The 27,433-nt window shown below is 40.3% G+C and overlaps 2 protein-coding genes across 2 annotated transcripts in view; one reads left to right on the forward strand and one right to left on the reverse strand.

Moving 5' to 3' along the window:
* Positions 1-378: 378 nt before the first annotated feature.
* LOC134226908 (zinc finger protein 492-like) lies at positions 379-8,772 on the forward strand. Its single transcript, XM_062708017.1, has 6 exons — positions 379-580; positions 655-799; positions 1,666-2,470; positions 2,611-3,033; positions 7,617-7,817; positions 7,890-8,772. The coding sequence occupies exons 1-6, from the start codon at positions 455-457 to the stop codon at positions 8,443-8,445; spliced, it is 2,256 nt and encodes a 751-aa protein (XP_062564001.1). The 5' UTR covers positions 379-454; the 3' UTR covers positions 8,446-8,772.
* Positions 8,773-18,499: 9,727 nt separating this feature from the next.
* Positions 18,500-27,433, reverse strand: part of LOC134225569 (glypican-6) — a 109,290-nt gene continuing 100,356 nt past the window's right edge. Inside the window, exons 3-8 of the mRNA XM_062705752.1 lie at positions 22,998-23,232; positions 22,779-22,935; positions 22,297-22,563; positions 21,481-22,049; positions 21,237-21,406; positions 18,500-21,108 (exon numbers count right to left, since the gene is read on the reverse strand). Coding sequence (XP_062561736.1) covers positions 20,735-21,108; positions 21,237-21,406; positions 21,481-22,049; positions 22,297-22,563; positions 22,779-22,935; positions 22,998-23,232 — 1,772 coding nt within the window. The 3' untranslated portion in view covers positions 18,500-20,734. The remainder of the gene's footprint in view (positions 21,109-21,236; positions 21,407-21,480; positions 22,050-22,296; positions 22,564-22,778; positions 22,936-22,997; positions 23,233-27,433) is intronic.

Consider the following 27,433-nt stretch of genomic DNA (forward strand, 5'->3'; position numbering starts at 1 on the left):
GAAGAAAAGTTTTATGAAAAGTTTGACGAAAAAAGTATTGTCAATATATGCCTCGTGTGGGGTCTGCTTAATAGAAAATACCCACAGATCAAAGCTTGAAAAAGTACCCAAATTTGGGTAATATTCACCTATAAACTGTTCATATACTGAAAGACCCAAATATGGGTAAACCATAAATCACCCATATCTAGGTATGTGCACTTTTTGGTGATTTTAGGTACTCTTCACCCATATTTGGGTGAACTGAAGTAAGCGTGTATAAAAGAAATTTATTTTCGTGCAGTCACAGTGTCTGAAAGACCTTCAGAAATACATTCAAAAATAAATCTATTCCATTCAGCCACCCCTCGAAAACAAATGCAACCCGATTTATAAAAAGTGCATCCCAGCTGTCATCCAGTATCGGGGATGCGCTTGGTGGCATTAATGGAGAATGGGAAAAAATTGAAAGAAAATGGTGAAAACAGAAAGTTGCGTACTGTGTCATGCAAGCAAATCGAAATGGTTTTTGGATATCTTCTGCGAGGAGAGCCAATCGATGGATATGGCCAGGATCATATCGAAACATCTATGGTTCGACGTAAGTAGTGTGTTTTGCGGGGTGTTGCAATTGAAGTAGATTTTTTTCTTCACTTTTTCCATTGTCTTCCGCAGCTGAAACCATCGGCCCAGTGTTATGTTTGCGCCGAATGTTGGAAAAATGTTCACGATTTTCATCTGTTCTACTGCAAACTAGAGAAAATACACTTTGAGACCAATGAGCTAGACTCAAAGACGGTGGAAGTAGAGGTTCAACCTGGTAAGTGAGTCATGTTATATCTGTTGCAAAGCGATATGTCTCCAGTACACAGACTGTTGACTTGGGTTCTAATATTAGATATCAGGGCCGGAATACAGTATCAAATAATAGCCTATTCAGATTCCGAGCATTTACGAGGTATTTGACGTGAATCATATGAAATGAATTAAAGGTGAGTGAACTGACATCAAGATACTCTTTATCATGTCATTAAGCTCGTAATCTGAATAGGCTATTTTGTCGTTTTCGGTGTTGAATCTGGGTCAGATCCACCCTCGACTCTGAATGATAGAACAAAAACGGATACAAGGTGACAATTATGGTGTTAGTGCTGTTAATCGAACTGTCAACTTTACAATTTCTATTTTTTAATACAAATTTTATGCCAAAATCATTATTTCCTTCACTTGATTAAAGGTCTTGTATTAGCAGGCTATCGTTTTAAATAAAGCACCAATTGAAACAATAATGAAAAAATTAGCTTTTCTCATTGCTCATATCATCATATTTTGCGCGAAATAACAAACATGCAAACACATAAATGTTGGATCTCGCAAATTTCTCAGAGCGAACCGCGCTGAGGTTGGGGCGAACCTTACGTCGGATTGCGATCCAACCCTATTTAATAACTGAACGTTTTGACTGTTGGGTCGGGTCTATAGGGTGAACCTTTGTTCGTATCGAAACCGAATAACCGTAATAACCAAAAACGAGTTTGGAATGTTAAAGTCCTATGATTTTTTAAGACCACATTTTTGCAAATCTGTGTTTATTGTTGTTTTGTTCAGACTTTGGGTTCAGTTTTTTCAATCGGCACTTGGAAATATAAATGTATACATTCTAAATTAACATTAATTGTATTGCAGATTTTGAATTTCATACGATTGATGAAATAAAAGAGGAACCTCCTGATGAGTATGAACCTAATCTGGATAAAGGAGATACCACGGAAAACTCAGAGAGGATAAAAAAGACAGTGACAACAAACGAAGACAAAAATGAACCATCATCATCTCTCTCGATTCGACCGAAAAGAAGCGCTTCCACACCTACCACAAAGTACAAAGTGGAAGTGTCCGATTCCGATCCGGAAGATGCAGACGATTTTATGGCAAATGATGATTTCGAGTGCGATGATGCTGACGACGACGACTTTCTAGCGAAGATCGAAGAAAAGAAACCTAAAGATTTAAGCGCAGAAAAGCCGAAGACTGGAAAACGACGCGGAAGACCTCCCAAAAATGCATTACCCAAGAAGGAAAACGTCTCGGACGGGGAAGAAATGGATAAGACAATGTCAGACAAAGGCGAAACTTCCAAAATGTCTGATAAAAAAGGGCGTAAGAAACGAGGACGTAAGCGTTTTACCAGAGGTTCCAGTGAAGAGAGTTCTGATTCAGACAGTGGCTCTGATCTTGAAGTGACAGACAGACGCAAACTGGGAGGGCGCCGTGCCAAGGATGAACGTCTATTCAAATACATTCAGGAATTCGTTTGCTATCTTTGCCCGGATCGAGTCGAGTTTGATCGATTCCATCATGCCAATATGCACTACAAAGAACTACATGGCGAGCCTGCCTATTTGAAGTGCTCAAAGTGTGACAAGAAATGTTTCACACCGGGCGGATTTATTAACCATATGGAAACTCATGATGATCCAGATAAGAACAAGTAAGAATGTTTTTTTTTTATCACATATTTATTTTTTGAACTCGTGAAAAATTCTAGTTACGCTATGTCAAAGGTAATGAAATTATGATAGTATCAAACTTATTGAGATACTTTTTCATTAATTTTTTTTCGACTTACAGGTGTAAAATTTGTGGTAAAGTAACCGACCAGATGATAACCCTTAAAAAGCACATGCGAGCCCACCGCATACAGATGGAGGAATCATTACCTTTCGCGTGCGAGCTATGCCCGCGAAAGTTTGAAACCGAAAAAGCTAGGAACAAACATGAGCGATTGCATGGGCGAAAGAAGATCGTAGTCCGAAGAGACAGAGGCCGAGACGAGGAATTACTTGCTTTCTACAAGAAAATCTCGTGCGATATTTGCGAAACGGAGAACAATGAAGAACGGCTATTTGAAAACTTTTCCGATTTGAAGTATCACATAGTTGGCGATCACAACAAGACACCCTATCTCAAGTGTCCCATATGCTCCAAGAAGAATGTGTGCCGACAGCAGCTTATTGTGCACATAGATGTTCACGAGAACCCGGATAGATATAGGTAGGTACATAAATGCAGAATAAGGTTATTTAACAAAAGGCCGCTGAACAAAACAATTGGGATGTCCTACGAAAGGCGGTACGATACAAAAGGCAGAAACAGGAAAGGCGGAATCACGAATAGCAGAAATGCATTGGACTGTTTTAACTTATAGACGGACATTTTGAACCACCAGATCGAACGATCTGTTGGTTCAAAATGTCCGTCTAAGTTAAAACAGCCCAATGCAATTCTACTTGATATTTACAATGAAGAAGGCAAAATGCATGCTTTCAAAGAAGGCACCATCAACTCTTTTGTATTATCCCGAGCAATCGCGTAATTAAAAACCAAAATTAAACCACCTAGTAGTGGTACTGCTTTCCTCGCATTTAGCCAAGACACCAACCTGTTTGGTTTGGTTCACAATTTTCTTTATAACGTTTTCGCACAATGCGTGACCACATGCTTGCCACATGTGGTCTAGACACTACCCCGGACAAACTAGTCCGGAGGATGTGCAAAGAATAAGTTGGCTGGAACGCCGTTTTATCGGCTATTGTCCAAATCTATGGCTAGTTCAGGCGCAAACAGAGGCGTCGCGTGATCAATTATTCAACCTGTGCACCGTTTGATTGAAGTATGTATTACGTACTCACTACTGTACTGACCTGAAATGACACATCAATATAAACGATTCATTTTCAAGCGTGTTTTCCATATGTTTCGTCTATTTGCTTCTAAGCTACATCCAATTTATCAAATTAAGTGAAGAACTGATCACTGTATCAAAATTCACAAACATAAAGTAATATAGAGATAATATATAAATAAACTTAATAAACAGTGCGTTATATTAAGGGGGAACAAAAGATGATTGAGTATTTGTGGTGTTTCGAGATGTTGCTCTACATCAATCACAATTTTTCGAAGGACAGGAAGAGACAGACTATAGACGGTGGTAAATTATTTAGAAAAGTCCTTTCATCGCATATTTATCGTTACGCTTCTCAATATGACAAATAAGACATCTACCTATTCAATGGAAAGGTATCTATGTTTTAATTTTAATTTTAGTTATTTTGTAGAATGAGACGAGTCTTAATAATTGTGAAACGTTAACCAGAAAATTGAAATATATTAAAAATGATTAGACGGCTAATAGACATATTATGTAATTAGCATGTCATACATATTAGAAACATGGTGGTTCCTCAATTATTAATTATTCTATTTTTAGTTTATTCCTTTGATGAATAATTTTCTTTTGGAAGGGCTATTCTCATACCACGTCGGCAGAAGTCGAAAATTTTTAGATGTGTACCTCCCTCCATCTGCTCATGCATTTTTTCATTAATTATTTGTCTGAAAGATGGACGGACATTCTTCATACCCCTCTACCGACTAAGTTGTCCACATGATATACGAATAGCTCCTAAAATATTTTGGATATAACGAAAAATTCTTCATAGGCCAACTTCCCAATCAATGTGAAAGACGCTATTGCTCCGATGCATCGCGATGTGCTTATTCAAAGTCAGCGGACTTTCGCCATGGCACGTTTTGAGATAGCCTCTTTTCTCTTTCTATTTTGTTCCGATTGCGTGCTCTCCACCCAATCGCGCATGCGCTTTTTATTGTTTAATTCGTTTATTTAAAGGCTCACTCGCCGAATTTAGCTTTACAGAGCCACTATCTTGGATATTATTTTTACAATAATAACTTTTTAAACAATAATTTTCTACGGTAACGTTTTTCGACGAAGTGCCGATAATTTTTCTGGTCCTGGATTCTGGGAACACTGGTCAGAACATACTCTTTTTATTTCACTCTCTTTTTGCCTTGATCGCCGTTGTTTATTTGTCACTTCATTGAAATCGGATGATGTGTTTGATGCATTGTCCTCAGCGTCTGTCCAGTCGCTATCGTTGTGTTGTTTACGTTCTTCAGCAGTGGATCGTACGGGTACGGAAGACGTCATTTTTTCCTTGTCCATTGGCGGAAAGTCGGCTTGACTAAATAACTCGTCGGTTGGAAGCGGAGCTGTTGGTGTTACTGTTTCATCTTGGCATGATGGTATGGTTGTTTGGTGACATTATTCCCCTGGATGGGCTGGTTTTGCGCATTGACGGCAAAATTTGGGCTGTAGGGTATGTTACCATCGATGTTTTGTTGTGTATAGTGATGAAAGACGGTATATGACGCAACAAGTCCATCCTTAGAACTCGTACACCGTTCGCGATACCGCATATAATCTGCTATGGAGGAATCACTCATTAATGGAGGGAGGTCATGTACCCGAACGGTAACTGCCTCACAGTCCACATAAACAGGTATGCGGAATTCTTTTTCTGCACATACCATCATCCTCTTCCAGTTGTGTTCCAACTGGTAGCGAGATGCAACATCTTTGTTATCCATTTCAATAAACAAACAGTTGCGGGAGTTGTGCAACTGTATGCTTTTTGACTTACGAATAGGGGATTTTTAGTTCATTATCCAAAAAACTTGAAATTTCCTAGCATCAGGGCGAGTAGGAAGAAAACTGAAATCCACTATAAGAGTCTTTTTTGCACCGCACATTTTTCACAGGTTAAGAGAATTGAAGTAAACATGACCGATGAATGCGAAAGAAGGCTGACGCATGCGCTGTTTAAAGTGGTAAAGGTACCTAGGGTAAAATGCCCAATAGTGGACCCCTAGTAGCGAAATTTTGCTCTTCCTGGCATAAGGAGTGGAAATTTTCAAAATATTAATTTTGCGTGATATCTAATATCAAGCTCTGCATCTCCTGTTCACGATACATACAAAAAACACTCAAATACTCGACGTTATTCTTTGAAATTAGCATTGTAAAGTTGGACTAAATTTGCCCTATAGTACACCCCCTGGGGGTCCATAATCGGAAATTGCTTCCCCATAGTCGACACTTCATTTGATTTTCATGTTTCGTTTCGGAACGTTCTTCTTCCCTATTATGGACCCCCCAAAATATTCCTATAATGGACACTCTCGTGTTTATTTTTTATAGAATTGTAAAAAATCAACTAATTTTACTTTCTAGAGCATTTTCAATGCATGTAATCAAATCATAGGACTGTAAGGTAGGTTCTCCCGATGGAATTTCATAACAAAATGTTTCCATTGTGCTGTAATAATGAAAAAATGTCTGGGGGGTCCACTATTGGTTGGGGGTCCACTATTGGGCATTTTACCCTACTCGGTAGGCACAAAACCGATGTGCTTTTCTACATCGGCACCAATCCGTGCACTGCCAGCAATGAACGCTTTGACTACCTATACATCGCCGATTGCGGTTAGAGCGGATGACCTACACATACAAAATAATGCGTGTATGATGCATGGCAAACCGTTCTCGTCTGAAAGTGCACGCGTTGGACAGCATGTGGCGGTGCGTCGGTTTCGGTATCGTAGAGTAGAATATAATGCGTCCCCATCGCAACATTTCAGTTGCCTCATATGCCCTATCACAGGCCGCCCATAAAAAAATCTGTGCATATTTTACGATTATGTATTTATTAATCGTCAAATTTGTACAAAACATATGATAAATTCACATAATCCAAATATATATTTGGATAAGAATGACAAGAAATCTATCGAGAGTTTAAATGTTAGGGACAAAATTGCTACCTGTGCAGTGCACAGGTTGCACATGCGGACGCGACGCCTCTGGGCGCAAATAAGAGGTGGTCCAAGGGTTCGGAGTCGCTTCATGGGTCATACCGGTGCCCTGTGGTCGAACTCGATCCTTTTATCGAACAAGAGGCCGCGCGAAGAACAACCTGGTATCGTCGCTTTCGCGGCGTCGGTCAACCGGGCGGGTTCCGAGCCCGAGGACGGAAAGGGATCCTCGTCAAGGCTAGGGTAGGCGTAGGCACCGCGTCGGCTAGTCCCTCTGTGTGTTGACGAATAGGCCCTATCGCAGAGATGTCAATTTGGGGTGCACGCGGCATCATCATTCTTGATACCAGTCGTGCAGGAGGAAGCAGGCGCGAAGTCGACACGGATAGACATGTGCTCAGTTCGTCGAGTTGAGTCGATTGGTATATAACACTATGGTTCTACGAGCCTTGTATGAAAATACCGAGCTTCCGTTTGATTTAAAGATACGAACGAAAATTCAATAAAATAGAATTACTTTTACTTTCACTTTTTGGGGAATAATACGTTCTGAGGAATGGTAGACAAGCGTGATAACCCCTACACAAATAATATGCAATTTAATTCTGTAATATCAAGATTCCTCATTCTTTATTTCGTACGAGGTTGTTTAGGATTGTACAAAATATACCGTTAGGCTCTCGAATCAACTTTTGACTGCGACTAACATGCTACTTATTCTTGCTTTTCGGGAAATTTTAAAAAGTGTTTTTTGATCCACCCTAATATATATATTTTTTTCTTATTTTTTCTCAAAAAAAAATGTGTAAGTCATGGGCGTTTGTCATACTCTCTCCCCCTAAACTGTCCATGCTGTAGAGACAGCTTCTTAATGTTTAGAAGAAATAAACTACTAATATCTTTTTTATCAAACTCTAACTGTACCTGTTTAATGATTTTTTTTTTTATGTAATCAACAGGTGCGACATATGTGGCGAGGTCAATCAATTCCTCGACAGACATAAGCTCAAAGTTCACGGTAATCGCGAAGAGGTGAGCACCGAGAAGACCTTCGGTTGTGAACATTGCGGAAAAATGTTCCGCTGTGAAATTAATCTGAAGAACCACATAGACCGCGTTCATGGTTTGAAGGATGTTATGTGTGAGATTTGCAATAAACCGTAAGTACTGAAGTATTTTCCCATTATTGTATAATTGCTTATTCTTACAAAAACCAATATGTTTTAATCTAGATTCAGTAAATTGGCGATTAGTTCTCATAAACGGTCAGCGCATACCGACGAGCAGTTCATGTGCGAACAATGTCCAAAAATGTTCAAAACTCGTAGTGGGCTGGAATCGCATAAAGGTGAACATGACGCTGACTTACGCAAACCGGTCAAGTGCGAATTGTGCGGTAAGGAGATGCGACGCGGTGCCAGTTTGGCCAAACACATGAAAGTGATCCACACCGTGAGTGATCCGGTGAACTGCGACATGTGTGGCAAGCAATTCCGTACTAAGTTCCACATGTTGCGTCACAGGGCCAACACGTGCGCGGCCACCATCAACTCCAGACCTTTCAAGTGCGAAATTTGCGGGAAGGGCTTCTCCATGCGGCTCACTATGACCGAACACATGACAACCCACACGAGGACAAGCTTGTATCAATGTGCGTTCTGCTTCAAAACATTCGGATACATATCTAATCTGTACAAGCATCGTAAGAAGGCACATCCAGAGGAATGGCAGGAGGTGCAAGCGAGACCCGATCAAGGTATAGCTACTTTTATTGAGATGAGAAATTGATCTTTTACTTAGAATTAAGAGCAAAACTGCATAACATTGTGGAAATGTTTAACGATTTTATCATCAATTGAATGGTATATTTATCCAAACTATGCTACCCTTTTCAACATATTCGAAAACAGAGGATTCAGGCAAAATTTTATTCAATTTCGTTTGCAAGCATGCTCAGTACTAACAAAAATGCATAAATAAAAAAAAACTTGTTTATGTTTTTGAATAATTAAAATGGGTGCATTTGCTGGAAAGTATGAATGGTAACTTTATTTAAACATACATAATTTTTCTTCATTTTACTTGTAGGAATAAATATGATAATCTACTCTAAAATCTATTTTTTTATTGTTGAAATATAAAGAGAAATTAGTCTTTATTTCTACAAAAGATACATATTAATGCAATGGCAGGCAGAGAAAAGGAAAAAAGCTTCCAATTAATAACTGTGGAGGAACTGCTTATAGAACATTAACCTGGGAAATAGGTCAAACTCCAGTTGGAATGTAGAGTCATTAAGTCATCGATACAGAATGCAAGTAGCAGTCGGGATTTAAAAGCTAGGCTAGCACACCACGTTTTTCCTATAATTGATTCGGGAAACGTTTTCCGCTCTATGATGATTTCGTATTATTCCCGCATTTTGTATTATTCCCCTGGATAAATTTAAACGAAAGAAGAGAATAATAAAGAATAGCCAGACGACACACCGCGGTGGTGAATTATTCAGAAAGCTGTTTTCTTTGCCCAACTTTTCTTGAGCCTTAAGGTTCAACTCGACTATTACCCAAATATCTATCAGCTAGTCAGTTTGGGCCGAATGTCTTTCACCTTTTATCGTTTATGCAGCTTCCATAAAGCCTTAGCACAGCTTTGTCTGAATTAGCAACACGGCTAATCGATTAAGAGCTCATGTATGCAATTGTATTGCTTATTAGCAACTTTCCTTATTGCGATGAGTAGCATTCACAATCAAATCGCTTTCTCTCATGTTATAGCACTAATAATACAGCGTAATGTCGCTATGAACGAATTAACGATGCTTTTTTGCAACTTTTGTATTCTTTATGGTTACAAAACGTTTAAATAAACCTTATACTGATTATTTTTATAGCTTATTAGTATAGAACATCGAAACCGCAATGTTTACATTTGATTTTTGGTTCCGGAGCTGTATATGAGCTATTTGATTCCTGTAATTCGCGAATACGAAAGTAATGCCTCTACTCACTCTTATGGCAAAATCTCATTGCTATCTGTCAGACTGTGCGTGAAACATGACCGCCAATCACCCCTTCTTGTCCATCCACAGTAAAATCCCATAAGGAATTGTCAGACTGTGCGTGAAGAATTTACCTTCGTAGTCGCGAATGCAGCTTTAAAGGTATTCACCTTCTCGTATATGTTGCAACTGACAAAGCGCTGTCATAGATGCTAACAAAAGATATTTTAGTTACTAGATAAAGATTGTCGCTTCGGTTCCCTTTGTTCTGCTGTCCGGAACATGTTGGGTACCAAGCTGTCAAATCGTATGGATTTTCCTTCTTTGACATTTAGCTCCCCTATCCTCGCCAGCAAAAGATGTTCCGGACAGCGACGACAGCGACAATCTTTATCTAGTAACTAAAATATCTTTTATGCTAACAGATAGTATAATAAAACAAACCATTTAGAAGCAATATTTCTGTTGATGGTGGCTGTAAAACGATTAGCAGTGGATGCTGCTGCATGCAGGTCGAGAAATTGTTGCCTAAAAACAATTTCAGCGATTGATGGTGGATAAAAGTTAGCCAATTCAAAACGTTGAAAGATGTTTGAATAATAATTGAATTAATGCTGAAAGTACTATTTTTAAGCTTATGTGCTAAAAGCAGCATGTTAGACTCTTTCTAGCGTTTATACAGCTCAAAACTCAAAATTGCTTTGCGAAGAAGCACATCCATAAGTTTCTCTATTATTTACATATGTCAAAGTGACTGTGTTGACAGAGTAGCAGCCATTGATTCTGGAGATCAGAAGTTCGAATCTGGGTAGCAACAAAATTGGAATGTCAGTTTTCACAACAAAAAACAATAAATAAACTCATTTACTCTATCTTCTTCAATTATATTTAATTAAATTAAATTTAGTGACAGATTTAAAAAGTCTGAATAAGCGCTATTGACCATAATTAATATAACTAAATAGTTCGGTAAAGATTGAGTAACATGCTGTAAAATAGTTTTGCAGGCACGTCAAAAACTGCTGAATAGATTCGCCAGATTTGCTGATGAAAGCATTGAATAGTAGGGTGTACCAATTGTAGCCATATGTAAGATCAACTATTTTTTAAAAAATAAGTAAAAGGCATGTGGGTGGACTTTGTATATCAAGCGAAAGGTTTTACTTCCTGCTCCTTAGAACAGCTGTGAAAACCATAATAAAATTTGTTATTATCCTCATAATTGATTAATCCATAATAGGAACCAGTTGTGGCACTATTCTCAATTTTGGTTCCTTATTTGGCAAATGCCATTGTTTTCTTATGGGATTGGCCAAATAGGGACCACTAGTGCGACAACTGGTGCAAAGGATTAAGCAAAATCAATTTTTACAATTATGCTTTGCTTTTTTTGGAGGAGATCAAAGGTGTTATCGTATCATATGAATATGCTTTATCGTTTTTTTTTATTCCTTTCTTTATTTGGTAGGCACTCTGTGTTACTTAACCGCTACTGTGTTGAAATCTACTGTGGTATTCTGCTGCCAGAATCCACACAGAAACTATTTTTAGATTTTACATTATTCATTGTTGTTGTCGTTGCTGGTCCATCTCACCGTGAGTCCATTGTGTCCATTTGTCCGTGTCGTGAATTCAATTATCGTTGCGCATTGTTCGGTTGCCATTTATCCAGGTACGGTGGAGGAATGCCTCCGAGAAGAACAATTTGTCATTCGTCATCAGGCAGTCGTAACGGTATGGGCGCTCCCCAATACGCCACCGCACAGGCTGCGCATCCGGCGACTGACGAGGGTTTGGTGGAGGGGCTGGGAATCGAACCCATGACCATTCGCTTGTAAGGCGAACGTGTAGCCAACTACGCTACGGGACCCCCCATGCTTTATCGTTATGAACTTGGTTTGCGGTAATTTGATTGCCATTTGAAAAATAAATCACTAGTGCGAAAACTGGTGCTATTGCCACAACTGGTACATCTAGCCTAGTACTTGCTCATATTTATATACAGCACTCACATTCAGCTTGAAGTCGTATAGACGAGTTGAAATAACATTTACATTGACATTAAATGTTAGTTGGGTAAGCTACTTTTGATTTCTGTAAGAATTTTATTTAAAGCAGCATGGTACTAACGGTATGAAAACAAAATCCCGAGGTTATTTAAATCGGATCAACCCGAAACTATAGTGAAATGGATATCTCATAAATTCCGTTTATTTTGCGTTTAGTTTTACGCAGATGATCAGTTCTAATGCAAACAGAATTGTGTCGCTTTAAAGTCCATGAAAGGTCTACATACCATATCTTGATGAATTACGTCGACCTAAAACATAAATATTTGCAGTTAATCTGTAATATCTTGGTATCAGGAATTAAATGTAATTATTAGAAGATTGTTAGACAAGTCCAACTATTTTCCAATATTTTTCTAGCCGTACCGATCCTTATAACAATAAAATTTATTTAATAAACAATGTGAGATACGTTGCTGAGATACGACCCGCGCCGAGAACAGCGTCGAAAACAGTTCAGCGTCGGAAGCAGTTACTGTCAGATTAGTTTATAGCAGTAGCCATTATGGCTAGCATGGAAAGCTGGGAGTCCCATGTGAGACAACGGGACATATCTATTGATTCGCAACTATAGGAATACGAACTAAAAATTACCGCAACTATTGGAACACTGCACCAATAATTGGAGGTATTATTTTAGGTAACAACGATGGAAATTGGCACGGCAAATGCTGGGTAAAGCGTGCCATTGGTACTTCGCGTACCTGAAGGAATAAAATAGACCCCATCTCGCGGTCCTTAGCCTCTTACCCAGCAACTCCTATCCCTACCTCCCCGCGGTGCTGGCCGGGATACGAGCAAACTTAGGGAAGATCGGGTAACCAACCCCGATGGGAACTATGGTCGTATGCTGACTGACCATGGCACCTCCTCTCCGGAGGTGCAAATCTTATTGAGCGTCTGTCATAGGCGTAACTAGAGTCTCGGTCTAGGGGGGCCATGGCACCAGCTGGTGGGATGTAATTTTCAAAGGCGATTTAAAGCACTGTGCGCATGGATAGATATTGTTTGACTAATAGAAATAGAAATTGTTTGACTAAGTTTATCGCTCAGTCGTCCTAGAACTAACATAAAAAAATCGCGAATAATACAATTGATTTCCAATGATGCTGTGATTGCTTCAAAACGCTGTGTCTGTGTCAACTTGTCTTTTCCATGTTACTAAATGTGGATAAGTGTGTAATCTAAGATTCAAGAATCTTCTTCGAATTATTGTAGATCCAGTTGAAATCCGAACTGAGCTCTCGCGACAATCGCATTTTCTCCCATTTCTGGATGTCGCAACTGCATCGCGAGTAGTGCGCATCTATGCCATAGCCATGCGCCATCATGCGCACCACTCGCGATGCAGTTGCGACATTCGGAATTGGGAGAAAATGCGATTTTCGCGAGAGCTCAGTTCGGTTTTCAACTGGATCTACAATATCTATAAATGAAATTCGATATGAGTATATTTCTGAAAGTTTTCAAGCATTTCCATGATTACTTAATGCATATAGATCTCGATTTTTTTGAAACTTGTAGTTTTTGAAACTCTTCAGATGTGGAATAAATTCCACGAAATTTTGTCATAATCAATATAAGTATTCATGCAATTCCAAAATGTATGCTATGTGCTGAAATAGTTAAGTACCGATGAACACAAATTTGGAATCCTAAAGTGTTTTTTATGAGTCATAAATTCCATGAGTCATAAAATTATGAGTCATAAATCAAATTCCAGAATAACATAGGGTTTTTGTAGTTACTGACGTTAGGAAGAAGCTTTATTATGGTTTTCTGAATAGGTGAGAGATTTCTCTGCAAAAATCAAAGAGACTTGAGAAGCAACCAAATCGATCTGAATTGTGCTGCAAAAGAAATGTTTTCTGATACGAACTGGTTTCTAAATCTATTTTTTTTATCCTAAAAAAACAAATTCTAACTAAAGCAGGCACAAAAGAGTTTTCCGATGATCCTTATGAAATCGCCAAAAAATTAAATTGAACAAGATCTTTTGAGGATTATAAAAATATTTCTTTAATGCAACCTCTGTTGTGAGTGCGAGGGTTGCCTAAGTTTTGTCCAAATACTTTCAATGGAATGCGTTGTTGATTTTTCTGTAATTGTAACAAAGATTCTTAAGTTTTATAATTTTATATCTTTTTGTGCTCCATAGGAATTTGATCAACTGTTTTGCGGCATACCTTGCGATTAACTCGAATATTTTCAAAAGAATGGTCGTTCGAAATTTCATTGACCGGATTTGTGTACATGTGCTCATTGTGATGTAGTTGCTTCAGTCTTTTTTGAAGCGGATGGTAGTTTAATAGAACAGAAATATTTATATCTTAATACAATTATGTTTTTATGTTTCTGCGACCAGGATACTAGTCAAACAAATGCAGAACAAATTTATTATTTGAGGCTAGCAACTGAATTAGAAGCGGCATTGATTTTAGCTTAAAAATCGAGAAAATGTTCCCGGGGGTCCAACTTAAATATTTCGATGCTTTGCTGAACAAATGGCCATAGATGTGATAACGCAACAAAAAATATGTTTATAGAATTCATAATCAAAATTAAGAAATATGTAGGAAATATGTAAATGAAATAAAAACTGACTAAGTTGGAATAACTTTTCAAAATTTTCTGGGGGGGGGCACAAGTAGGTCTGGAGGGGGCCAGGCCCCCCCGCCCCCCTTATTTACGCCAATGGCGTCTGTTCTCCATGTCAGGATCGGATCACAACAGCGTCTGTTCTCCATGTTAGGGGCGGCTGATCTTCCGAGTGCCAGTGAGGGACTCTAAGTGAAACTGTGCACCATGGTCCACCGGAAATAAGGAGAAATAGTCCTTCGGAAATTTAGGGGGTTTGGTGTCAGGCCCTGCAAGCCAGCCAAAAAAAACTCACGCAAAGAACAATCAACAAGAGAGTACGGACCGGAACCATCGGCGAAGACCACTGCGACGAAAAGGGACTAGCGATTGGAAACTCGGTTCGTGGAACTGCAAATCTCTCAATTTCATCGGGAGCACACATACTCGCCGATGTGTTCAAGGACCGTGGATTCGGCATCGTAGCGCTGCAGGAGGTTTGTTGGAAGGGATCAATGGTGCGAACGTTTAGAGGTAATCATACCATCTACCAGAGCTGCGGCAACACACACGAGCTGGGAACAGCTTTCATTGTGATGGGCGACATGCAAAGGCGCGTGATCGGGTGGTGGCCGATAAACGAGAGAATGTGCAGGTTGAGGATCAAAGGCCGGTTCTTCAACTTCAGCATAATCAACGTCCATAGCCCACACTCCGGAAGCACTGATGACGATAAGGACGCATTCTACGCGCAGCTAGAACGTGAGTACGATAGCTGCCCAAGCCACGACGTCAAATTCATCATAGGAGATTTGAACGCTCAGGTTGGCCAAGAGGAGGAGTTTAGACCGACTATTGGGAAGTTCAGCGTACACCGGCTGACGAACGAAAATGACCTACGACTAATTGATTTCGCTGCCTCCAAGAATATGTCCATTCGCAGCACCTACTTCCAACACAGCCTTTCGTATCGGTACACCTGGAGATCACCACTGCAGACAGAATCACAAATCGACCACGTTCTGATTGATGGATGGCACTTCTCCGACATTATCGACGTCAGGACATATTGTGGCGCTAACATCGACTGTGACCACTATCTAGTGATGGTTAAACTGCGCCCAAAACTATCCGTAATCAACAATGTTCGGTACCGACGGCCGCCGCGGTACGACCTAGAGCGACTGAAGCAACCTGATGTCGCCACTGCATACGCGCAGCATCTCGAGGCAGCGTTGCCGGAAGAGGGTGAGCTCGATGGGGCCCCTCTTGAGGACTGCTGGAATACAGTTAAAGCAGCCATTAACGACGCAGCGGAGAACAACGTCGGGTATATGGGACGAAGTCGACGGAACGATTGGTTCGACGAAGAGTGCAGACAGATTCTGGAGGAGAAGGACGCAGCGCGGGCGGTCGCGCTGCAGCAAGGTACCTGACAGAACGTGGAACGTTATAGACGGAAGCGGAGACAGCAGACCCGCCTTTTTCAGGAGAAGAAACGCCGCCTGGAAGAAGCGGAGTGCGAGGAGATGGAACAGCTGTGCCGTTCTTAAGAAACACGCAAGTTCTACCAGAAGCTCAACCCATCCCGCGAAGGCTTCGTGCCGCGAGCCGAAATGTGCCGAGATAAGGATGGGAGCATCTTGACGGACGAACGTGTGGTGATCGAAAGGTGGAAGCAGCACTACGAGGAACATTTAAATGGCGCTGAGAGTACAGGCAGTGAAAGTCAAGGCAGCGGAGGAGATGACTACGTCAGTTCAGCGGACGATGGAAGCCAACCAGCCCACACCTTGAGGGAAGTTAAGGATGCCATCCAACAGCTAAAGACCAATAAAGCAGCTGGTAAGGATGGTATCGGAGCTGAGCTCATCAAGATGGGCCCGGAAAAGCTAGCCACTTGCCTGCACAAATTGATAGTCAGAATCTGGGAAACTGAACAGCTACCGGAGGAGTGGAAGGAAGGGGTTATATACCCCATTTACAAGAAAGGCGACAAGCTGGAGTGTGAGAACTTTCGAGTGATCACTATCCTTAATGCCGCCTACAAAGTGATATCCCAGATCATCTTCCGTCTGTCACCATTAGTGAATGAGTTCGTGGGATAGTTATCAAGCCGATTTCGTTGACGGCCACTCGACAACGGACCAGATCTTTACTGTACGGCAAATCCTTAAAAAATGCCATGAATACTATGTCCCAACGCATCATCTGTTCGTTGATTTCAAGGCGGCATACGACAGTATAGACCACGTAGAGCTATGAAAGATTATGGACGAGAACAGCTTCCCTGGGAAGCTTACCAGACTGATCAAAGCAACGGTGGATGGTGTGCGAAACTGTGTGAAGATTTCGGGCGAGCACTCCAGTTCGTTCGAATCTCGCTGGGGACTAAGACAAGGTGATGGACTTTTGTGCCTGTTGTTCAACATTGCGCTAGAAGGTGTCATGCGGAGAGCCGGGTGTAACAGCCGGGGTACGATTTTCAACATATCCAGTCAATTTATTTGTTTCGCGGATGACATGGACATTGTTGGCCGAACATTTGCAAAGGTGGCAGAACTGTACACCCGCCTAAAACGTGAAGCAACAAAAGTTGGACTGGTGGTGAATGCCTCAAAGACAAAGTACATGCTTGTGGGCGGAACAGAGCGCGACAGGGCCCGCCTGGGAAGCAGTGTTACGATAGACGGGGATACCTTCGAGGTGGTCGAGGAATTCGTCTACCTCGGATCCTTGCTAACGGCTGATAATAATGTCAGTCGTGAAATACGAAGGCGCATCATCTGTGGAAGTCGGGCCTACTACGGGCTCCAGACGAAACTGCGGTAAAAAAAGATTCGCCACCACACCAAATGTGCCATGTACAAGACGCTAATAAGACCGGTTGTCCTCTACGGACATGAAACATGGACAATGGACAAGTCCTCCTGCAAGCACTCGGAGTATTCGAGAGACGGGTGCTTAGGACCATCTTTGGCGGTGTGCAAGAAGACGGTGTGTGGCGGCGAAGAATGAACCATGAGCTCGCCCAGCTCTACGGCGAACCCAGTATCCAGAAGGTAGCTAAAGCCGGGAGGGTACGATGGGCAGGGCATGTTGCAAGAATGTCGGACAGCAACCCTGCGAAGATAGCGTTTGCTTCTGATCCGACAGGTACGAGACGGCGTGGAGCGCAGCGAGCGAGATGGGCAGACCAGGTGCAGAACGACTTGGCGAGCGTGGGGCGTATTGGAGGATGGAGAGATGCGGCCTCGAACCGTGTATTGTGGCGTCAAATTGTTGATTCAGTGTTATCTGTTTAGATGTAGACTAAATAAATGAATGAACGATGGAAATTGTCAATTGAGATTTGAATTTTATTCTTTAAAAAAATCTATTATAAACGTATTACCAGAAGAAATGATGTTTTATCCCCCAGTTTCCAAGTTACACCATAAACGTGTGTGTGGCTGTAGAAACTAATCGCAGTGTAGTTTCGTCGGGACTGCTGATGCCGATTTACCGTGGAGCCTATTTCCTCCACCACCTTATTTTTCAAGCTGAGCTCTTGGTGGACGACCGGCTGCGAGCTTTGATGTTTGTGTTCATTACATGTTTGTGATGGTCGACTGTTGCACGGACTCCGGGCCGACTCAGCTAAATGGGATAATCCGGACTCAGGATCACATAATGGATTTACCGATGTCCCTCCGATTATGCCGACAGATTTGGTAACTTCGACACCGATGGCTCCCATAACACTTAGTTGGAAGGTTGGCAGCTGGCGATCGTTGATGTTATTTTGAAGAACGATGGCCACACCATCTCTCCTGGTTGGCCGGTTGAGACAAATAAGCCTTATTTATTAATGATTGGAATAAAAACAATTAAGATATGAATACAACTATTTCTCACACGTTCGCAACTCACTATGACAGATATCCGCAACTCACTATGACAGAGGCAAGAAACTCGTCATCATCGTATGCAATGCATAATTTCCCTTTCGAACTGTCTCGTTGGACAGTGTCACTGGAGCAGCATTCTTCCCTAGGCGCTTTGAAACTGTTTTATCAGCAAGAAAAGTCAGCAGGCCACAAACTGGAACCATGATATGCAATTCATTATGACAGAGAAGTTATGAAATGTTCTTCTTATTGGCAATATGAAATGTGTGATATACAATCATGAACAGTTGTTTTTTTTTTATAAATTGATACTTTTATTATTCTGTTCTTCGTATATATTTCAATATAGTCAATACTCTTCAGTTTTGTTTACAATTTTATTATATTCTACGTTAGGTATCACCATGCCATTTGTTTTTACTGATGGACATCAAAATGAAAAATTGCTTCTCAGAGACAACAGTCGGATCATGTTTATATGCTTAAGGTATCAACTGGTGCTGCACATGTTTTTTTTCTATCAAACTGATTTTTATTAATGATTGTTAGTTCTGATCTATGAAAGCTTTGCGCCTCTGACATATGTGCGTTTCTATGAGAGGATTATGGGTTTGTAGGTAAATTTAATTTATTGTTTTATTAGCCTTCTCGCAAATACTGTTCTGCTCGGTGCATAGAGCCTATGGCCGGGCTGTTATGCGTTTCACATTTCACTCTTCTTTGTGCGCATTCGCATTTTTCTTAACTTTCTAGAACCCCTGTATTCATGAATGACGCGACACAAGGAGATAGATTTTCACGGATTTACGATATTTTGTTTGAACAAAAATAAAGACGTTACTCATAACTATATGAGATTTTGTTAGCTGGAAGGACTGCTTTTTTACTCATATTAGAGCAAATATGTTTTCTATATTTTGGAGAAATATCTAGCGCTATTTAAACATATTTTACTACATAAATTAAAATACATATATCATTTAAAAATCAGAAAAGAGTTAATAAATATAACTAACATGTGTTTCACCGGTTACTAATTCACTTTCACTCCATCGCGTCTATTTTCAGTACACTAGCTAATGGTTTTACAAATTATTATTTACACAGTCGTTAACTGTACGTAAAGCGTTACTTAGTGGATCTATGTTGGCAAAGTAAACATGAAAATGTTAGGAAAAATGCATCGACATGAATTGGATATGACTGATCCGATATGTAACAGAAAATAACGACTACATAGCGAAGGAAGACGGTATAAATTATTTATAATTTGACTAGAGTGGTAATAAGGCCTAAACATATTAATAATGAAATCGCAATTTTACCCCTTCCTTCGCATTTAGTAGAAAACATGATTATAAAAACAAACTTAAAACCTTAATTTTTTCTTCAGATTGTCCAGATATGGAATTAAGTATCCTGGCACAGATTATTGCTGGACATTTGCGTTGAACACTGGGTTGACCCTGAGGCAGCTGCGCTCGCTTCTGGGAGCTATAATTCTACTTGATATGTTGTGTTTGGATCCCATAAATCATAAGAGAATGTAAATGAGCAATTGCCGAATTTTGATTCATCTCTTTCGCAATACCGATAATACAATACAATTTTGAAACTCATATTTGTCTGTTCTAATGATAATTTAATATTATCAAATAGTACTAAAGTCGAGATTCTAATGTTTTTGGTATTCGTTCTAGAACTTGGGTCAAACATAAAATGGCTTTGTAATGCCTACTTGAAAAATCAAACAAATTCAAGGACAATTTTGTCATCTCAAATTGTCGCATCATTGCTTGGGACATTTTGTTGGAAGGCAAATATGGATTAAAATCCGAATTCCTAACATTTTGATGATAAATCCTTTCAATGTTATACGCGAAATACACGCAGCATTCTAAGTAGAGATTGGTGTCTAGGCATTTCTCAGTTACATTTTAAAGTATGTTGCTAGTGTTCAAATGCAAAATTATAGAATCTATGGATTAATTGTAAAGGCAACGTTTCTTATTTGAAGTGAATCCATTGATTTTTAAAAATCAAATGATCACAAAAATTAAGTACTATTGTATATAAAATGCTATATTCTGTGGGGTTTGCTTTATAACTGCTAACACATACAATAGATAATGGACCAAACACAGACATTCATATACTGGACCTTAAGTTTTGGCGCTCACATATAAGTAGTATTGAAATCAAGGGCAATAAAATCATCGTAGGGTTTAGGAGTTTTGTTACGTATTACGTACATCAGATTGACTGAAAATGCACTATTCAACTGCCTAAAATGGAATCTCATCACATTGGATCGTGTTACAGCAACAAACACATGTTATATTAGAAATTAAAAAAGTGGCTACCTATAAATATATATTCACATCTGTTTCTTCTAGACATGCATGCATCTCGCACATGGCAGAGTTCTAGATTCTCGCACATTTCGCCTATCATACAAAATCGATTTGGATGGTCGGTATAAGTTAAAAACCAATAAGGTTGAAAATATACACATTACACAGCTATACTTATCGATCAAATCACAGCAAATCGGCGAATATTCCGCCGAACCACGCGATCACCAGGGGCAAGAAGAATTGTAGCAACGCTCGCGTGATAGACATTTCCGGAGCTCGCGAACTGCTACCGCTACCAGCGGTAGACGAAGTGCCTCCACTACCACCGCTGCTGCCACCACTGCCACCATCAACCGAAGGAGGGACATTTTTGTGACTGGTCGTGGAGTCAATAATTTCATTATTGCCGGCACCACCGCTGTTGCTACCACTTCTGCTGATATCACCTTTCAAAATAGGATCGTCCGTCACCTCCCATGGACCCAGTCCCGAACCGGTGTCGTCTTCTTCATCGAAGCCGCTTCCACCGCCGGACCCACTGCCGTAGTAGTTATCCTCTGCAATGAACAATAGATTTTTTAAATATAATTTAGCATGCAATTCAATCCAATCCTGTCATGTAATGCAATTCTTGCCAACATAAATTAAAGACTATGTTTAGCAAAGGACAATCAACAAGACTTACCTTGATCAGTCCACTCTACGTCGTGTCCATTGTAGGCGTTCCTTAGCTGACTGATGGCCGTTCGTAACGTGAACAACTGTTGTTGTACAATTGCGCTCTGCCTATTGTTAGCAGCACGGTTTGGAAATTCTGGATTTTTTTCCGACTCGGATGCGATCCCATGAAGATATCTGGAAGCAAATACAAATACAGCTTGTTAAGTATACATTTTTGACGTTAAGGCAGAGTCGTATTCTCTACTTACCGGTCTACGGTGTGTCCATTCCAACAGTTACCATCACTGCTTGGAGAAGCAGCGACTTCCTCATTGTTGCACAGCATGTATGGTAGGTTGGACCAAAACCGTTTGGAATCTTTCACCCGTTGTCGGATGTCCTTCACCAACCGGTCGAGCGGCTCGCGCGTACTGTCTTCGTCGTCAGTCTGCTTCCGGTTGTTTTTCCTCTTATTGCTACGGTTTGTGTTAGGACTAGCGCTTGGTGCTTGATGATGACTAGGTGGGCTATTGTTATTGGTAAACTGGATTTCTCCGTTGGAGAATTGCACCGGTTCGTACTTGAGCTCCCGGCTAGATGAGTCCTGAGCGGATCGTTTCGTAAGTTGCCTCTCGCTGGGCGTGGCTTCATCATCGAAGATAAAAATATCACTATCATCCTCCATTGGATTCTCGTTCGTTTCGCTTCGCAGTTCTCGTCGATTCCTAATGAGTTCTGGCTCGACCAGCGGTACCAAATTCGTGGATCTTCTCCTGCGACCGAGGGCTGGTTTTCCACAGCCCTGAAACACCCGATTGGAGATGTCTTGGCCCGTTTCCTGCAGAGTAATGTGACATATAGTAATACATTTGAAAATTTATTATCAACTTTTAGGTATGTCAATATTAATAATAAACAGTTATTAATAACTACTTGTTGAGTACAACTATTTCTCATAGATCTTTTAATATAAAATAAATCAGCGATAAATGATACCACAGACACCAATTTCAGAACCATAACTCACTGTTTGTAGATAACTATAGCTACTTATGATAATTAATCAATAATTGCACAACACTAACCTGAAAGTTCATGATGGCCTCGGAAATTTTGATGTTGATCGGTTCAACGACCATCACAATGTTAAACGGACCCAACAGCCGATCGGACACCCGTTCCATCGTGGCCACGAACGAATCCCATTCGGCGTCCAGTTCCAGGTAGTTCTGCAGACAACCCTTCATCACGTTCACGCAGTAGGACGAGCATGGCTTTTCTAGGAACCCCGCACAAGTATTGCATGTGCTCATTTTTGTCAATGCTGCCGTGCACTCTGCTGTTAAGCGTACCTGTAGGGCATCGCACACCGATGGAAAGGAAAAGAGGAAATGCAAATATAAGACGCCGCGCACTTTATTTGCTCTCGCAGACAGTAAACCCTTTTGATATCTAATATTGTCTAGCATTTTGAAGGGAAGAACATTATTTAACACGCTCGCAAAGGCAATTACACTTTGTTTGCAAGCGGCAGGGGCCTCGATAGTACAGAAGAATATCTACTTACATTCACCATATTCTTGGCTACTTCGGCAGCTGAATTCAGGGCTTGGGCAAAGGTGCGTGTCGCCACGAAGGACCGTTTGATCTGCACCGAGAGCTTATCGGGAACATCGCCGAACGGTTTGAGCTCCTTCATATGCTCACTAACGCAACCCAGATATCTGAAAGATGAAATGAAAACAATAAAACTCAATTCAAGAATACAATTCATGGGCATACTCACTTTGTGTTGAAACTGTACTGCGAGTTGAGCACGGTGAACATTTTCTGGTAGAGCACGTTGAAGAACGAATCCATTGCTTCGCCCAGATCCACTTTGCCGTTTGCATAGTACCTTTCCAGCTCGGTAAACAGATCGGCAAAAACGTACGCATTCTGCTCGTAGATGGTTCCGTACGTTCTCTTGAACATTGCATGGAACTCCGCTTTGGACTCGGTGAGGAGCTGTTTGAAGAAGTCTGGAACACAACAATAGAAAATTACGATTAACATGTGATGAAATGGGGAATGAGAGGTTTAATGGTAGAAATTAAAGCACGAAAACTATTTGGATCTTATTATAGGGTAAACAATCATATAGTTGTTCCAAATGTATGTTGTTCCTTCCTGTTCGAGTGACTAACATCTAATTTGTTTTGCCCTTAACAGGTAAACTTTAAATTTCTTATTTTTACCTGATATGGGCATTTCATATAGGGTAAAAGCCCAATAGTTGACCCCCAACCAATGGTGGACCCTCCAGCTATTTTTGCATTATTACAGCACAATGTAAACACTTTGCTATAAAATTGCATCCGGAGAACCTACTTTGCAGTCCTATGATTTGATTACATGCATTGGAGGACACTCAGAACATGATACAGAATCAAATGAGCGTTGTGTTACATTGTTACATTGAGTAAATTTTTCAGGAGACGCAATTTCCCAAAAACATCGAATAATAAATTCTTATTTGCAACTAAACTGTACCAACATGTTATGGCTGATGTGCCTAAAGATAGTACAGGTCGGACTCGATTATCCGGAGTATCGATTTTATTTTCACTCCGGATAATCGAATCCTCCGGATAATCGAATCACCATAAAAAAAACAAATTTGCAATTAAATAACAAAAAAATTATATATTATTTTATTTTCAATAGTGTAGTCAGAATTTATTTAAAAAAAACATTGATTAATCCACCTAGCGGTATCGGAGACATTCTGGTGTAATATGAAAAAATAGTATTTTTGTCAAAACTTTTGAGTCCATAGTCCGATCCAAAGTCTACCTAATCTACCTATTGAACTGCCAAACTGTCTACCTATCGAGCAAAGTAAACAAATGCTTGTTGGTAAGGCGGAAGTATTGTTATCGCCTAATGATAATTATGGCGAATTAAAACGCAAGAATTGAAATGTATTAGATTTGTTCTAGAAACAGCTTAAAAAACTTTTATACACCCCCTAATAAAGTAGCAACAAGAAACTCACGTGTTTGCACTCTGTGGGTGACTTGGTTATCAGAATGGAACACTCCCGTGAAGTCACTTGAAGGGTTGAACAAAATTGAAAGTTGTCAACATAATAAGAAGAGCATCATTCAGAATTAGATTAAGGAGATCCTCTTTGCGGAACTTAATAATCATAAACTTTGGTTCGATCCAGCCAATTTTCAATATGAAATGATAAGACAGGATTTCCATTTGAATGCAACTTGTTGGTTGAGAATAGGAGCCAATAAAATAGCTACATTATTTAATTTTTTTATGCAAACTATAGTATGTTTGCTATTATTTCTTTTGAGTCCAGTGTCAGATCCATGAAATTATCAATACGAAACAATACTTCAATAAGAAGCAGGATCTCCCATTAAATGCAACCCGCTGGAAGCAAATCGGATAAGGATAAGTAGCGCAAAATGGTTTAGATTTTGTGCACTCAAACACACAGACATCACCTCACGCCGACGGTCGGTATATAATACTATGGATCTCCAAGACATCTAAAATAATGTTAAAAATGTTAAAAATTTAAAATTATCTGTATGTTAAAAATTTAAAGATAATTTGGGGAATTTCCTCTGGAAGCTGGAAGGGGTTGCCGTGGTCACAACTAACAATTTGGTTTTGCTGAAGTTGTTAACTAAACCTAAACTCTGCTTACCTTAATGAACATCCATAAATTACATAATTGTGACAATCCATACACAATTCCAAAATGATTGATATAAACAGTTTGACGGGAGAGATGGAGGGGATTGAAAATGGTCAATTTACGAAATTAATAGATTATAGGGGGATATTCTGCAAGATGAATTCCTTCCAGAACCTCAATTTGTAAGGACATCAATTCTGATTATGCATTTCTCCTTGTTTTACACATGGTCCTCAATGGCAATTGGCAATTGGGTGGGGGAAATATTTCGCTGCCCTTTTTTTGCATTTGTATAAGGCGATGAGTAATTTTTTACCATGTCTTGTTATGATCGAAAAAACCTTAGGCCTTATCGTCGTTAATTATAAATTAAGAGCGAATTCTGCCATCCTTGTTATGCACCCAAACTAGGGCGGCGAGGTAACGTGTTCATGTGTCGAATGAGTGACTGCTTCATCAATTTTGGAACGATTGATATAAATAGCAAATCTGAAGATTTTGTCTCAAGTAATTGCATGGAAGAAAAAAGAGGAAACAGACTTCCATTGGAAAGTACTTGACGCGAGAAGTTTGTGGACATATTCTAGAGAAAATAGTTTATTCATGGAATTAAGATTAAATATATAAAACACCTCTACTTCAATCCCCCATTCCAGCTACGTCCACGTTTCTTTAAATAATCATATTTTGTATGAATATAACAGTAATATATTCATTTGAATTCATGGATTTGATATACAAGCCTATAGCCTAATTTGAATATACAAAACAGCCCCTTTTCAACCCCCTCGAACACCCTTGATACGTCCCATATTTTTGAAATAATCATATTGTATATTATAAAATTGAAATTTAAAAATTTAAATAAAAAAAAATCGAAGAAAAAAAAACTCCAGATAATCGAGTCTAAAATTCCGAATAATCGAACCCCGGATAATCGAGTCTCCGGATAATCGAGTCCGACCTGTAGTAAAAAATAAGCGAAGTTTAATAAATAGTCATGTTCCGAATTTTCTTTTAAATAAGCTGATTTTAGTGGGTGGAACTGTACATGTACCACTTTTTCTGGCAACGAAATGGCCATTGTGACATATACCAGAATATAAAATATACATATCTCCAGATTTTGTTGCCAAAAATCACTTTTTCGTTATTACCTTACTAAATCTTTGTAAATAGAAGCCATTAATGTAAAAAAAACTCAAAATTGTGAAAATGGTTTATGTACCACTTTCGCTGGCACTAGTTCATATTGGAGGTAAGTGCTTCCTCGCCCGGCGAGGAGGGGTGTAGGTGCGTGGGCATGAAAATAAACTTGACGATTACGAAGCAGTATCTTGTCTTGTTGACGACAGTTCCTCGGTTGGCGTGGCGGAAATGAGGATGGTACCCGTCTGTAATCAGAAGAGTGATTAAATGAAAAATTACATACTTAACTTCGTCACCACTCCACATTTGTCTAAGAAATGCCAATTGTTGTAGATTGGACAGGATTTATCTACTCGTCTGTAAGGCACATTAGGGGAACCTTGAATTTCCAAGAGGATTGCAATCTCTTCCGAAAAGACATCACCCTTCGCTATCTTGCAGAGTTCCTCCTCAGCACGCCTCAGTTCGTCTTGGCAGAGAACGCCTAGTCGTGATGCAAACCCGCTTCGTTTACATCGTAGGTCATTGATGAATCGTAGTACGAACGCCATCGTTCGTTGCAGACGGCACCATTGGCTGAACCCTGCATAGTCTTTTTCTCTGTAGTTTCTTCTTCGCCGGTGGTTATTGAACTCCTCTGACTTGTGAAAGAACGACTTTCCGTCTAACTAAGGAGTAAGCGGCGAGAAATGGGGCAAATCTTCCACATCATGGCAAGATCGTAAGCCTGCTCCAGATATGCATAGAACGCTTCGTTCTCGTCATTGGGTCTCCAATCGTGTGGGCAGTGCACGTTGATGATGCTATAGTTGAAGAATCGGCCTTTTATTCTCAGCTTGCACATCCTTGCGTTGATTGGCTGCCACCCAATCACGCGTTGACGCATCTTTCACAGCACTATGAAGCCGGTTCCCAGCTAGTTTGTGGTGCCACAGCTTTGGTAGAAGGTAGCCGCTCGATGCCCGCTTTTCCACACTTTCTGTTCTGTCTAGCAGATTTCCTGCAGCGCTACGACGTCGAAGTTGCGGGGATGTAATTCATCGTAGATTATCCAGTCGCAACCAGCGAAGCCTAGCGACTTGAAGTTCCATGTTCCAAGCTTCCAATCGCGATCCTTTATTCGTCGCCTAGGTGGTTGCCGATTATATCGAGTCGTATTATCTTCTATGTCGTTCGTAATGGCTGTTTTTAAAGGCGGATCTTTGGGCCTGCTCAAACCTCCTGTCTCGTGGGAGGGCCGTCGTGTCAGGGCTGTTTAGCGTCCCATCTAACACCAGGACTTGGGCTTGTGCGCTTTGAGCGGCACACGGTCGTCAAATCCCACCACATCCTAGGCAGGCACCACAACTCGCAGATGGCCTGGGGAGGGATCG

This window comes from Armigeres subalbatus, chromosome 3 (genome assembly GCF_024139115.2).
Source record: "Armigeres subalbatus isolate Guangzhou_Male chromosome 3, GZ_Asu_2, whole genome shotgun sequence".
In the NCBI taxonomy this organism is placed as follows: Eukaryota; Metazoa; Arthropoda; class Insecta; order Diptera; family Culicidae; genus Armigeres; species Armigeres subalbatus.

What these genes read in the sequence shown, in the direction of transcription:
- LOC134226908 (XM_062708017.1), top strand. Translation starts at nt 455, where the DNA reads ATGGTGAAAACAGAAAGTTGCGTACTGTGTCATGCAAGCAAATCGAAA. An exon ending in CGAAACATCTATGGTTCGAC is followed by an intron (nt 581 to 654) that starts GTAAGTAGTGTG and finishes TGTCTTCCGCAG; the next exon opens with CTGAAACCATCGGCCCAGTG. An exon ending in GAGAACCCGGATAGATATAG is followed by an intron (nt 3,034 to 7,616) that starts GTAGGTACATAA and finishes TGTAATCAACAG; the next exon opens with GTGCGACATATGTGGCGAGG.